Genomic DNA, 15712 nt, shown 5'->3' with positions numbered 1-15712 from the left:
GAATTAAACCCTGATCTTTGACTGGAGGGGTGAATGTTTTGATTTTTTCAGCATTCCGTCCGTCATCTGTTCATGTGTAGGCCCAGTCTTGGTAGCCCCCTCCTCACGTGGCATCGGGGTACTGTTGTCCTTCGGAATGATGGTATATAAAGTTAGAAGGCTGGTTGCAGGAGCTACTGGTCCACCAACTTGGCCACACCCCCAAAAGCTTGTTTCTTTTAGCATGAAAGTCTTGCTACCTAGCCCAGCACACTATAATAGTGTCATGTTTCATAGTCTTGCCTAAAATCTTTACCTAGTTACCACTCCCAAAAAGTGGAAATATGTACATTTCGTAGCTTATTTCTGGTTTACGTTTTTTCAGTGTAATGAGTTTTGACAATGTCTGCTTTCCTACTGCACCTTCTATTACCTTTATGTATTAACCACCAAATCGGTGTCTGGTGTAATGTATAAACTTATTAAAGGATCACAACATTTTTGACCTCAACAAATATTTAAAAGACTTGCAAATATGCTTTTAATTAGTATCTGTTGCAAAACTACAAAATTGCCGGAGACTGCTCTGAGCCTTAGCAGAGAACCCGAAACACACCAGCTCGAGCCAGAATCGATAATACCCCTACATAGTACTTGATTGGCTATGATTCTTTTATAATAGAATCATTTTGTTCCTTTTCCCACACCTACACAAAGGACTTTGGCTAAATTTTCCATATATACTAAATTGAGATAATATTCACACACTTGCATAGTTGCAGACACATGTTAGCCAAGTAAGACTCATTTGTCATATGCCTGCTCCCTCCAAACCCACCCTATTTTCTTCTTTTTTTGGTGAATAGTTAGCTATCTTTTTTCTGGGCTAGTGTAACTACTTTGTGGTATCGTATGATTGGTTTTAGATGGAGGATAGTGCCTTAAGTGCATGTACATATGTTTCTATGATAGATATGATATCTAAAATGCGCGCAAATGCTGATTAAACAATGTCAGGAGTCTTCTTAATGTTTAGATAATTTCTTTTTCACAAACAAGTACATTTGGCCTATTCTCTCGTAGGGGATTTCCATGATAGTCATAAGCACTGAATAGTTCCGCGCGCCTGCGGGGACCCCGGAGCACTGTTGTGTAGTATATTCTTAAGTGCAATCATCAGCTCCTTGACAAAAAAGGTCTGTGAAAAACACTTAAGAATAACAATGTGCAGCCTATGTGAACAGCTACACAGGCCAAATTGTTAGAAGAAAAAACAGTTGTAGTGTAAATTTCACGTTTAAACCTCTATTTATTCTATAAATACATAAATAAATACATTCTCATATTTTATTTACACCTCATGAGAATAAAACAATGTAGGGCAGTGTAGCCCATAGGCTGCCATTATACAGAATGAAAATAGAGCTGTGCCTTTAAGAAAGTAAAGTCTTCCTGTTTCCCATCATGCACAGCAAAAGGCAGTTGCCTCAGTTCTTTTTTCCGGCTCCTTTCTGACAGGACCCTGAAGCATTGAGCTCTACCTCACAAAATCCTTTTGTGACAGAAATTCATTTAAAATCTTTTGAATTTCATTTTCACTCGACGTTTTTAACATTGAGTGATAATTTTCTGCTTTTTTCTGTTAGATTCTGACAGAATTTTGAGGTTTTTCTACTTCAGAAATGCCTTCACTGTTTGACAAATGTCCTTCTTGTGGCAGAAAAAAGGCCAAAACAGATCCACATCGGGTCTGCATAATTTGCCTTCCATCCAGCCACAAACCGGAGTCGTGTGACATCTGCAAAACCTTCTCCAGAAGGACCCTTCGTGACAGGGAGAAGATCCGACTCCAGGCGAAAGAGGACAGGAGGAAAAGTGGTCATTCTACCACAGAGCGAGGAGAAGGTCAGTCTTCTACCAGGGCTCACACTGGTTCCTCTATAACTCCGACCAGACCGGCTCAAAAACGGCACAGGTCTCCGACGACGTCGAGGGCGTCGACGTCGAGGCAAGGAACGGCGCCAACATGCTCGCCGTCGAGGAGTGGTTCGCCGGCGAGAAAGAGACATCGCTCGCCGTCGACGACGATTTCGCCGTCGAGACGGCGTGGACTTTCGCCGTCGAGATCTGGGTCACCGTCGACACGGCGAGGACGTTCCACGTCGAGGAGATCTGAATCCGGTTCGCCGTCGAAACGGCGAGATCGATCAACGTCGAGGGGTGCTCGACGTCGTAGACGTTCACCGTCATCACGGCGACGTCGAGGGTCGTCGTCGAGAGATTCTCAACGGCGAGAAGAATCGACGGCGAAGGGCACTCGCCGTCACCGTACTTCGACGTTGAGGAGTGTGTCGACGTCGAGACAATCAAAAAGACCTAGGAGGGTTTATACAACCTCAGAATCCTCGGCTTCACTCATCCTCCTTCCAGCGTCTCCACAACTCTCTCCTCGACAATCACCATTGCCACAGACGCCGGTAACACCTACGGCGCCTCTTCCGGCTCCGCCTTCAGAGTCTATTTTGAGGACTCCAACGCGGTCTGTAAGACGTTCGGGACATTCCTCTAGACGCTCTTCTTCCTCTCGGCACCGTCATGACCCACAGAGATCTCAGCATTCACATCACAGGCGTTCTTCTTCGTCTACACGGGACTACTCTCCAACCCTATCGGACTCACCGTCCCCGAGAGTGTCCCCCATAGATGATGTGAATACGTTCCAGGAGGTCTTAGTACGAGGGGCAACCAAGCTGAACATCCCGCTGGCGGTACCTGCCCCATCGACGTCAGTGATCTTCGAGACCTTGCATCACAGGACATCTTCCAGACCTTTGCTTCCACTGGTTCCAGGTCTCCTTGAACCAGCAATGGATATTTTCCTTGCACCGGCCGCAACAAAGTCTGCTCCTTCCAGACTTATTAAAAAATATCGTCCACCAGAACAAGATCCTCTATTCTTGAGGTCGGACCCAGTTCCTGATTCGGTGGTCATAGTAGCGGCAAAGAAACTGCATTCAACCTCACCATCTTCTTCTTCACCTCCAGATAAAGAGAGCAGAAAGATAGATGCTGCAGGACGAAAAGTATGCTCTACTGCAGCCGTCACGATGAAGGCAGCCAGCGCTACTGCGTTATTAGGGCGGTACGATCGTGCCCTCTGGGACTCTTTAATGCAGTTTGCGGAACATCTTCCTAAGGATAAAAGGGAAGATTTCCTGGAGGTCGTGGGTGAGGGAGCCATGGTGTCTAACCAAATTATAAGTGCTGCAGCTGACTCTTCGGTGCTATCCGCACACAATTATGCACACGGGATAGCGCTCAGAAGGCATGCATGGTTGAGACTTACATCACTCAAACCTGAAGCGCAGCAGAGAATACAAAACCTGCCTTTCTCGGGCTCCACCTTGTTCGGTTCTCATGCCGATGACGAGATGGCTAGAATGAAAGCTGAACTAGATACCTTGAAAGCGGTAGGGATGGAAAGACCGAAAGAACAAAGGTTTTCCGGCCATATCAACGACGACTTTTCACCCACCGGTATCAGTCGCCACACTGGATGTCTTCGCGCCCCCAGCAGCAGCAACAACAGCAGTATCAAAGGGGTTTCTCTACTCAGCGAAGGTCGACAAGGGGTCGTTCAACACCTCAAACTCAGGCAACTCGACAGGCTCCCACGTCTAAGCCCTGAATCTTTGCTTCCCCCTCCTCCGTTATCCACTCCGGTAGGGGGAAGTATCTCAAATCATCTGGACGAGTGGCTACGCATCACAACAGACGCCTGGGTATTGAATATTGTGAGACATGGTTACGCTCTCAGATTCACCAGTTCTCCACCATCTGTTCCACCCAAAACAGCCAACCGCCATCTCGAAGCTCTACAGTTAGAGGTCAATATCCTATTGCAAAAAAGAGCCATAGAACCCGTTCCCATCAGCCAACAAGGGAAGGGGATTTATTCGAGATATTTCCTTGTACCGAAAAAAGACAAACAAGAGTTTCGTCCCATCTTAGATCTGAGGACAGCAAACAAATGGATTCGCAAAGAAAAATTCAGGATGTTAGCCTTACACCAAATTTATCCACATCTACGTCAGGGCGACTGGCTATGTGCGATAGATCTTTGCGACGCTTACTTTCATATCCCAGTAACCAAGAAACATCGAAAATTCCTAAGGTTCACCGTCGGAAAACGCCATTACCAATTTGCAGTTCTACCTTTCGGCCTAAAATCAGCGCCAAGAACTTTTTCCAAATGCATGGCGGTAGTAGCCGCCCACTTGAGGAAACAGCGAATATTCGTCTACCCCTATCTAGACGATTGGCTCATAAAGGCCTCCAGTTGTCTCGAGACACAGCAACATTTCGAATGGACTCTACACCTGCTGCAAAAACTTGGTCTTCAAGTCAATCTCCTGAAATCTACAGCAACACCTGTTCAGAGGTTGCATTACTTAGGGGCCATTGTAGATACCAGGCTAGGAAAGGTGTTTCCTTCGGAGGAACGACGGTTATCGATTCTCCAGAAGTGCAAACAACTGCAGGAAAGACCTCAAGCCACTGCAAGAATAATAGCTTCTCTACTGGGCTCGATGGCGTCTTGTATCCATCTGGTTCCCAATGCTCGCCTCCATATGAGACCATTGCAGGAAAACCTGGAGGATCAGTGGTGTCAACTGAGGGACGATTGGGAGAACAAAGTCCTTCTTTCTCCTCACACCCTACAATCCCTCAAGTGGTGGTGTTTACCCAGCAATCTCTTGGTGGGGATTCCGTTCCAACAACAGCCCCCATCTCAAACCATCGTAACAGATGCGTCACTGATCGGATGGGGGGCGCACATGGAACATCTTCGAGTCCAAGGCGAGTGGTCACAGAGAGAGAGTCTCTATCACATCAACCTGCTGGAACTTCGCGCAGTCCACCTTGCGCTCAAAGCCTTCCTTCCCTCTCTGAGAACGGAAACTCTCCTTCTCCAGACAGACAACGTGGCCACTATGTACTACGTGAACAAACAAGGAGGCACCAGGTCCAGAATTTTATCCAGAGAGGCTCAGACAATCTGGCATTGGCTTCTAGCCAGGAACCTGTCACTAGTGGCAACTCACCTGCCCGGCATCCAGAATGTTCAAGCGGATGCCCTCAGTCGGGTAATGGACGAGAACCACGAATGGGTACTACACGACGACGTCGTTCATTCCATTTTCGCACTCTGGGGTACCCCCTCTACAGACCTATTCGCAACCCCAGAAAACAAAAAATGCCAAAACTTCGCCTCCAGATATTACCATCCAGGGACACTGGGGAATGCCCTGTGGATAAGCTGGTCAGGAGCATTTCTTTACGCCTTTCCACAGCTTCCCCTGATTCCGGCGGTCCTCCAGAAGCTGTCCAATGTTCAGACCAAAATGATCCTAATTGCTCCGGAGTGGCCACGCCAGTGGTGGTTCCCAGACCTTCTTCACCGGTCACTCAAACCACACATCAGGCTACCATATCGTCCGGACCTTCTCACGAAGTTCAGAGGGCAGATATCTCATCCCAACCCCTCATCGTTGAGTTTGGCAGCATGGCTCCTGAGCTAGTGCAATATGGACACTTGAACCTACCTCAGGACTGTATGGAAATTCTGAAGGAAGCAAAGCGCCCTTCCACACGATCAGCCTATGCAAGCAAGTGGAAGAGATTCTGCATTTGGTGTTTACACAACAACATTGACCCGGTTTCCTGTGGAGAACAATCTATCCTGCCATACTTGTTAAGTTTGGCAAAATCGGGCTTACAACTGTCGTCAATAAAAGTTCACTTGGCGGCTGTCACAGCATACAGAAAGAGTCCTTCACAAACTTCCTTTTTTCGGATTCCGATTATTAAGGATTTCCTAGAAGGTTTAAAGAAGGTTTTTCCCCCCATTAGAAAGCCTTCTCCTCCATGGGAACTGAACGTTGTCTTATCACGTCTGATGCTGCCGCCATTCGAGCCAATACATAAGGCATCGCTGCAACATCTCACATGGAAAGCTGCTTTTCTGGTGGCAATCACTTCAGCGCGTAGGGTCAGCGAAATCCAGGCCCTTTGCGCTCAGGAACCCTACACGGTTTTTCATTCTGCAAAAGTGGTAATGAGAACTCATCCAAAATTTTTACCTAAGGTAGTCTCCGACTTCCATGTGAACCAAACAATTTCATTACCGACTTTCTTTCAGAATCCAGCTACTCCTGCTGAGAGAACTCTGCACTCTCTGGATGTAAAGAGAGTCTTGAAATTTTACTTGGACAGGACAAAAAGCTTACGAAAATCACAACAGCTTTTTATTAACTATGGCCCAATCAGAACAGGTTTGGGCACATCTAAACAATCTTTATCCAGGTGGATTGTTTCATGTATAATGTTATGTTATCAGTTAGCAAACAAATCCCTTGGTGGTAGGCCAAAAGCCCACTCTACCAGAGGGAAAGCAGCTACTGTAGCCTTGATGAGAAATGTCCCTTTGGCAGAAATATGCAAGGCTGCCACTTGGAGGTCGGTCCATACCTTTACTAAGCATTACTGCCTTGATACAGACGCTAGGGCAGATGCTCAGGTTGGGCAGGCTTTGCTCAAGAATTTGTTTGCATGATTCATGTTTTTCTCAGTATTCTTATATCTACTCCACCGCGGTTATGGGGATGGGCTTGCTACTCTATTCAGTGCTTATGACTATACATGGAAATCCCCTACGAGAGAAGGAATGGTTTCTTACCTGTAACTCCAGTTCTCTCGTAGGGGTATTTCCATGATAGTCATAAGCAACCCTCCCTCCTCCCCGGTGGAGTTGACATAGAACATGAATATTATGGAGGTTGGTACTCCAAAAAATGTTTTGTTTTTTCTTCATGTCAGGTTAATAGCCTCCAAAAAAGAACTGAGGCAACTGCCTTTTGCTGTGCATGATGGGAAACAGGAAGACTTTACTTTCTTAAAGGCACAGCTCTATTTTCATTCTGTATAATGGCAGCCTATGGGCTACACTGCCCTACATTGTTTTATTCTCATGAGAGGTGTAAATAAAATATGAGAATGTATTTATTTATGTATTTATAGAATAAATAGAGGTTTAAACGTGAAATTTACACTACAACTGTTTTTTCTTCTAACAATTTGGCCTGTGTAGCTGTTCACATAGGCTGCACATTGTTATTCTTAAGTGTTTTTCACAGACCTTTTTTGTCAAGGAGCTGATGATTGCACTTAAGAATATACTACACAACAGTGCTCCGGGGTCCCCGCAGGCGCGCGGAACTATTCAGTGCTTATGACTATCATGGAAATACCCCTACGAGAGAACTGGAGTTACAGGTAAGAAACCATTCCTTCTTGTCCATACGTCAATCATTTGATGGACAACCTTATGACTGAAGCAGTGCATTTAGTTGATTGGATTGTTTGTAACATTAACTAGATTTTTTGCATGTTTATGAGGAACACATTACACCATAATGGTTTTTTTTTTTTTCATTTCTGTGCTACAGCTCTTTTCCACAGCAGCAGTACAGTCACCAAGGAAACCCTGCAACCTACAACATAATGCATATGAATGGTGCTGCCGGACATATGGGGCAAATGAACATGAATAACATGGCCATGTCTGGAATGCCCATGGGTCCTGACCAGGTAAGATTATTAGTGATATGGACAAGACACAAGAAGAATGTTTTTTAATATCCTGAAGTCTTGGATGTTTTATTTCACTTTCCCTTGGTTTCATCATTGTTTAATGTATTGTTTTTCATGTCCATAAATTTGCTTGGTTAAAATATTTAACTTTACAAACTATTTTCATATTCAGTTTGAAGAAAGAATAACACTGATAATTAATGCCATATGCTAAAATTATCTGAGGTTTAACTGCAGTTTCCAAACTCACTTTGGTGATGACTGCCTACACTTACCAGACAGAAAAAACAGTTTCTTGCTTTCTAAGGTAGAGTTAAGTATATGCCTCTATACTGTGGTTTACTTGTAAATGGACAATGGTTGGAATCCCATCTACTGATGAGAGTATTTGAAATTGTTAATGCAGGAACAGTTAGTTTTAATTTTACATTGGTTTTTACAATTTCTAATCTTCATGACACCATGTATCTCCTTGCCACCACTGAAGGTATTAGTCCACATACAAACCAAAAATGTATTTGAACTTTAGTTTACTATCGATCAGTTAATAGTCACTGCAGAACTCTAAGGTGTAGGCAAAGGTACAAGAACCCAGAGACTTCTTTATGGGTTTTTGGAGTATATCCAGATGAGAGCACCTCAGTTGTACCTGGTTACCATCTTACTCATTTTGGGATTAATAGACAAGTGCCAACTTAACCATTTCAGTTCTCTGGAGCCAAGAGGTTATAGGTTCACCAGTTGACTTCTCCCCTGGAGCTTTCTTCCATGATGGCAACTCAACTGCTTAATCCTGCGTGCCCAAGTACCCATGTCAGTTTGTTGCCTAACTTGCTGAAACGTCATGCTGAAGAGACTTCAGAAACAAAAACATTTGATACCCAATACCATGGCTTCTCTCAGGCCTTGCTGTTTGGTATCATAGAGCAGGAATTTTGCTGTATCCAACGAGGATGCACATTTTGATCCCTTTTGATCTCAACAGATTGCTGTTCCCTAAATAAGAACAGTCTCTTGTTACAAGCACAGAGCTTACCTGCTATTGGAAGACCAATGTGAAGGTCATAATGGAAGATGACTAGATGGATGAGGTTAACAGGCCAAGAGCAATTGAGTCCTAAGATACTAAACATCTGATTTTGACTCCACAAACCTTTTTCTTTTATAAATGCTCCTAGACGCCTCACTGTTAGAATATACAGTTGCAAGGTAGGGGCCCTCCACTTCTAATTCAAAGGAGGCAGAAATGTAAACAATGAAACAGTACGCCAAGAATGGAAAAAAATGCTGAACATTCATGCATCATCAGAGCTGCCATCCCAACTACACAAGTATGAGCATGTCACTCAGGAATATGAAGAAGGGAGAGACAATTTCTTATTTTTAGAAATGCTAGTTCCTAAAGAAAATATCACAGCTTTGCTGCTAAAAGGTGGTGTCAGTGTTAACACAAAGTGGAGTAAATTACTTTTAACAAAGTTGTCTTTAACAATCGGTGCATTAGAGTCTAGGATCTTTGCAGCTCTCAAAACAGCACATCCTACGCACTCACTTGGCCCGTTCATGCCTTCAATGGCGTATACAATTCTTCAAATAACTTGAAGGAGAAAAAAAAAACATCAGGCAGCTGAAGTACAAACATTTATCTGAGCAAAAGACTATGAATGAGAATGATTAGGATGATTACTTGGTTCTGCTTCCGGATTAAATTATCAACTTCTAATTTCCTTTTACCAAAAGGAAAAACTGCCAACGTTTGTTGCTGAATTGCGAAAGGAGGACTATAAATGTGGTAGACTTCCTAATTCAAAACTTTATATCAGAAGTAGACATCTGCCATGTATTTGACATGCAAACAGTCATGCAGCATTGTCAAAACTGGGATCATCTAAATAAGTGAATTTGGGATTGAAACAAAAAGTATTTCAATAGCATAAGAAACATGGTTTCTCTGAGATATACAAAGTAATTAACAGTCTGTGAAAAGCAGCAGGGACTCTTCTAGGTAAGGCAAATGAGAAATTGGTAGTAGATAGCAAGTTGACTACTGCGTTTTCTTCCAATATCATCATTACAAATAACGCAACATGGTTTGCTTAGTATCACTTAAAATGGTGGATAAAACACAAGAAATGTAATATCTCCCTCAAACACTGCATGAAGCCAGTGGGAGGATGTCACCAACAATTAATCATCTGCTTGAACAGGCGAGAAACCTTTTGCATGACTAAGGATGTTTTATTTGTTGATTGGAAAATAGTTAGATAAACCACTAAAAAGAACAAAAAAAAACATTGCACTAGTAGGGTGTCTGGCAAAGTGTGTCAAAGTGAGTCATCAGTACTTTGCAGGTCAAGCGCCCACACTGCCTTTTAATGGATAGGGTCAAGGCTGATAACACTTTATGCCACCATGGCACAAAGCCTCCACCTCTACTGGAAATTCATAGATTTAATGAGGACAAAGGCAGTAGAAGTTGTGGCCCCTTAGGGAGTGCAACCTCTGAAAAGTAACCAGCCACAAATGCCTTACAATCCAGGTTGGTTTCTACTAATGGATGTTTCATCTAGATGGGCAAAAATCACTTCTGAGATTCTTGAGGCGGTATATTGCAAGGATGTTGAATTGTGCAAGACAAAACACTTATTCCCGGTACTTCAACACTGATTCCAATTCTATCAACCCTAGAAGAGGGTCCAATTTCCATCTGTGATGCAGTCTCGTTGCCAGTTCGGCCTCAACCCATTCTGTGCTCTGCTGCTGTGCCTCCACAAAAACAAACGCATCCTGCATTACATGTCCAGCGCTAATTTGGGTAATGACTTAGACACGGGTGAGATTCGGTAGCTATATCACAAGGAGAATTGGTATGTTGACCTGCAGGAAACTAGTAGCCTTAACACCGCCCATGGTTTGGGGCTTCTCTCACCCTGTATTCTTGCTTCTGAGTATAGTGCTTTTTCAGGGTCGAGCCTGTGAAAGCATGCGCAGGCGCCTGCCTCTCATTAGCGAAACTGTGGTTAACTAAAAAGGGCTTGGAGCCTGCCGATTGTTTACCATTTGATGGATTGCATGGCACTCTTCTTTACATCCTTATAACGAGTCCCCGCAGGCCTAGCATCATTTCCGTTCTGGTTTGTGGAGCAAGAACCAAGCACTGATTGATTCAACTTAATATTTGCCAATGCTTGTTATGTCATGATGATGGGTTGGGCAGCTGAACTGCTTGACATCCTGCTCCCTATGTTCGAGGTCAGGAACAATTTTGTTATGGAGGTCTTTCAGCCAAACTGCTCGGACTCCCTTGTTCAACCTCAAAATTGTACAACACAGCTGACCTTCCCCAGGCAACACAGGACTTTTCTCTTGGCAAAGCCTTAGCTGAAAAGTTGCTGTTACAGGTGTCTGCAAGCAAGACTAATCCAGACATCTTTCTAACTATTCCCCTGATAGGGAGTCAATACCAGTGGAGATGTTCGGGAAAAGAGTCTTTTCATCCACAAACCTGGCACTTCGATCTGCAAATGCTAGCAGTCTGCAGATAATACTGTAGATCTACCTATCCACATACTGGCCATAGAGGATGATTGTGACGCAGCCAGGTTCATAATTCAATGTCTCTTGGACGCCACCAATTCCATTGGATGGTCCTTTGGCATCAGTGTCTCCATTCGCCACCATTCTTATCTACAGTCCACTGATTTTTCGGGCATTGTCCAGGTGTCTGTAATGGACATGCAGTTGTTTGGGGGACAAAGCAGACTCCCCTCTTGAGTGGTTAAGAAGAGCCGGGCCATGCTACACTATCTCGACTCATCTACTCCACATGCCAGAAGCATCAGCCCTATTGCTCCCTGCACAGCAAGAGGGTGCCTGCACCAAAGTTCTCTGGTGGTTATTCCAGCTACTTTATGGTGCCCAGGAAGGAAGGAAACCTTCATCCTGTTTTAGACCTGTGCTCTCTCAACGCCTTTGTCCAGAAGGAGAAATTCAAAATGCTCACACTGACCCAGGTTTTGTCTGCCCTGGAGACTGGGTTGTGGTGTTGGATCTGAAGGAAGCCTATTTCCACATATCCATCCCTCGGGCCCATCAGTGCTACCTGCTGTTTGTGATGGGACAGGATAATTTTCAGTTTGCTGTTCTATACTTAAGTCTCACCAGTTCCCTTGGGTGTTCACAAATGTGATGGCAATGGTGGCAGCACACCTTCAGAGGTGCCAGTCTACCCCTACCATGATAATTGATTGTTGAAGGCAGGCTCACCCCAGGCAGTTCTCAACCACCGCCGGAGTATGGAACCTGCTGCCATCTTTGGGGTTCAATATCGGTGTCCTGAAGTCACACCAGACTCCTTACCAGCTGCTCCCCTTCATAAGAGGGATTCTGAACACATTCCAGTTTAGTGCTTTTTTCCCCAGGAGAGTCCAGGACATTGAAGCTAAGATTCTTAGCCTCTTCCCTGGATTTCAATGAAGTTGACTCCGAGGTTGCTGAGATTGATGGCCTCATGCATCTTAATGGTTGAGCATGCTAAGTGGCATATGTAGCCTATGCAGCGAGATCTGAAGTCTGAGTCCAACATCATAGGGACCTCTCAGTCAATGTTCAGATTTTGGAGGAGACTCCAATGGTCTGTAGTGGTGGCTATTGGACCACAATTGGTTCAGTGACAAACTCCTCTCCTCCAGCATAAGTGGACAGTGGTGACTAATGTATCACTTCTGGGTGGGGGTGTAGCCATATACAAGAGGTGAAGATCAGAGGCCTCTGTTCTCCGATGGAATCCTGACTCCTTAGCTACCCCGTGGAGCTGAGGGCTGTACGATTGGAGTTTGAAAGCGGTCCTTTCATCCATCAAGTGGAGGCTGTACAGGTGCTCACAGACAACACTACTGCAATGTAGTACTGCAACAAGCATGGTACTCCGGGGTCACAGACCCTGTATCAGGAGGCCCAGTGCCTCAGGAAAAGGCTGGACAACCAAAGAATTTTCCTGAAGGTGAACAACTGGCAGGATCATTGAATGTCACGGCGGATGAGTTCAACTGTCAGTGCCTAGCAGGTCACAAGTGGCATTTGCACCTGAAGATGACGCAAGGACTCCTCGATGAATAGGCAGAATCTTGACTCAGTTTGCCACCACTGAGAACGTGCAGTCATCTCTCCCTCAGAGACACGTTCCACCTCCAGTGGAACTTGGGACCACATTCCTTTCTGCAGACACCACTCATGCCCTGAGTTCTCAAGAAAATCAGGACGGGCCAGACCCAAGTCATCCTAGTGGGTCTGTACTGGGCATGCAGAGTATGGTATGTGGAACTCCTGGACCCCTAAGGGAGGATCTGCTGTCACAACAGCAGGGCAGAGTTCTGCACCTGCTCATTCACCTCCATGCTTGGAGATAGAGTTGGAATAGCTGACCACCTTCAATCTTCCTCCGGTGGTTTTCTTGGCAGCCAGGTATCCCTCAACAAAAACTGTATAACTTTGATATGGTGCTGGCCAGAAAGCCCCACTCCAGGCAACACTTTGCACAAGGCACAGTTAAAGGGTACCTTTTAGCCCTCTTTGTTTAAGTCTCCATTTGTTACGCACTTTATCAGAGGTATACAACATTGGTTTCCTCCCAATGGCGTGCCACAATTGGACCTTAACTTGGTCTTCATATTTCTGATATGCACTCAATTTGAGCAGTTTCACAGCTGCTGCTTGCATCTCCTCACCTCAACAGTATTCCTTGTTGCCATATTGGTGCTGTGTGTGAGTGAGCTCCAACCCATCATACACCACTTTCTTCCCAGAAAAGCAAGTTTTGCGGACACTAATCTTTGTCTAAAGTTGTGACACTGTTCCACGTCTGTCAAAACATAATTTTGCTTGCATTCTCTGCTCCACTTCACCACTCTGAGGAGGACAGACTCCATTGCTTAAACCACAACAGAGCACAGATTCTGTACTTAAATCATACCAGAAAACACAGCATGGGCAATCAGCTCTTTGTGATGTTCTCAGTAGTGAAAAAAGGCAAGGCTCTGAAGGAGCAAACAGTCTCCTGCTAGGTCACACTCTGCATTAAGTTCTGCTGTGCATTGGCTAAAAAGTAGCCTCCAATATGACTGCATACTCATTCTGTCATTGCCAAAGCTGCTGCCACTACATTGATGCATAGAGTCTCTGTTCTAGACATCTGCCAGGAAGCTGTATGGATGTCCCTCCATAGGTTCTCGAAGTGCTCCTCACTGCATAGCCATGTGCGGCATTTCGCCCTTTTGATCCTGCACAACATTTTGGTTTGAGTCAATTTACAGGCTCGCCTCCGAATTGGTAGTGCTTTGATATATACTTAAAAGGTGAGGAATATGTGGCTCAAAGTCTCTTTAAGAGCAGCAAACTAATTATCTTAGGTAATGCTCTTTCTGGTAGAGATACTAGCCTCAGATTCCTGTCTGACACTCCCACCCTCCCTGTTCTATGATTGGACTCTTTCCATTAATAACATCCCAAGTCTATGAATCAGCACTCTAGACACACCCATTTGCTTTTAGGGCTCTGCGTTGGGGGAAGTGGACAGTCTTAAAAGCAACTGAAGTTAGTGCGCAAGAGTAGCACATAGGCACTGCAAGTCTCTTCTGGAGTGGACCAGCATCATTGTGGAGCCACATGAAGCCACCTACTGGCACACAGAGGTACAACTGATAAGTTTCTGGATCCGGTCTGGCACCTGGAAAATATTTAAAAAGTGAGGAATCTGAGGATAGATAGTCTCTCTACCAGAAAGTGTTGCCAAAAGTAAGTTTTGCTGTTATGCTTCCTTTGTGTTTCAGAGAATTAACTAACATACTTGTATGATATTCATATAGTGCAACTGTAGGAAGCTGGCCTGGTGTGTGGTGGGTACCTAAGGTACTTACACCTAATACAAGGGCCAGCTATCCCCTCTTAGTGAAGTGTAGGCAGTGTCTGGAAGCCAGGCTCTTTAGCAGTAGCTGTGGATGAGCAGCCAAGGCTTATCTAGGAGACATGCAAAGCTCATGCAAAACCACTGTGGTTACACAGCACTTACATGAAAGAAAACACTCCGTTGTACAAACATAAAGGTACTTTATTTTTGGTCACACAATACCACAAAATACTAAAGGGATCCCTCCAACAGGAGGTAGTAATACACTAATTATGTACACTAGTAAACAGCAATAGGCATAAAAAAGGTTAGAAAAAACTGCAAATGCGGTTAGACTATAGTGACTCTAGAGGGAGCACAAACCATATACTAAAATAATGGAATGCGAGCACAGGACACCCACCTAGGTAAGTGGAATGTGTAGAGGGGAGCTGGGTGTACTAGAAAACCACAGAGGTAACACAATACCCCTCAGCAACCAGTAAAGCAGGAGTAAATCACTGGAATTTCCCCAAAACACCCAAAAGGAAGAAAAAGAAGAAAGCACCCAGACAAGACTGCAAGAAACCAATGGTGTTTTCCTGGAGAGGAGAACCTGTGAAGAGAGGAGTCCAAGAGTCACAGTGGTGTCCAGGTTGAGTAGGAGCTACCCAGCTGTACTTGCAGGAGGTGGCTGACAGTGATGATCAGGTCAGCGCTGCCGCCCTGGAGCTGGAGAAGAGTTCCTGAGGAATGCAGAAGATGTGCAACGCTGGAATGAAGATTGCAGACGGGCATCGGTGCAGGAACTCCACCAACAAGCCTTGGCAAAGGCTAATATTGCAGTTGGCGGTAAGTGGTGCTGCCGGGGACCAGCAAGGAGGACTCAACCCAGGATGGGGGAGGCGGATGGGACGCTCAGTGACACAGAGCCCACAGGAGCAAAGGCAGCACCCACAGGAGTAAAGTCAGCACCCCCAGGAGTCCCACAGGATGAGGACACACAAGTTGCAGAATGAGCCCATGCAGCACACAGAAGAAGGTTTCCACGCAGCAAGAGAACTACGCAGAGGGCTGCATCGCAGGAAGGAGTGCTTGGCTGGAGCTACACACAGCCTAAAGATCCCTTGGATGAGATGCAAACAAGCCTTGGCAGCTGCAAGAGATGGGGTGAACAGTGGCCTGTCCTGCGTGAGA

At 45.1% G+C, this 15712-nt stretch overlaps 1 protein-coding gene across 8 annotated transcripts in view; it reads left to right on the top strand.

The window, feature by feature from the left end:
* Positions 1-15712, top strand: part of NCOA3 (nuclear receptor coactivator 3) — a 558025-nt gene that overhangs the window by 520104 nt on the left and 22209 nt on the right. For all 8 annotated transcript variants that reach the window (XM_069243454.1, XM_069243453.1, XM_069243457.1 and 5 more), the window contains one exon: positions 7488-7629. In XM_069243454.1, the coding sequence (XP_069099555.1) occupies positions 7488-7629 (142 nt within the window). The remainder of the gene's footprint in view (positions 1-7487; positions 7630-15712) is intronic.

This window comes from Pleurodeles waltl, chromosome 7, assembly GCF_031143425.1.
Source record: "Pleurodeles waltl isolate 20211129_DDA chromosome 7, aPleWal1.hap1.20221129, whole genome shotgun sequence".
Lineage (NCBI taxonomy): Eukaryota > Metazoa > Chordata > Amphibia > Caudata > Salamandridae > Pleurodeles > Pleurodeles waltl.
Note: the sequence above shows the minus strand (reverse complement) of the source record. Positions and strands in the feature narration are given on the sequence as shown.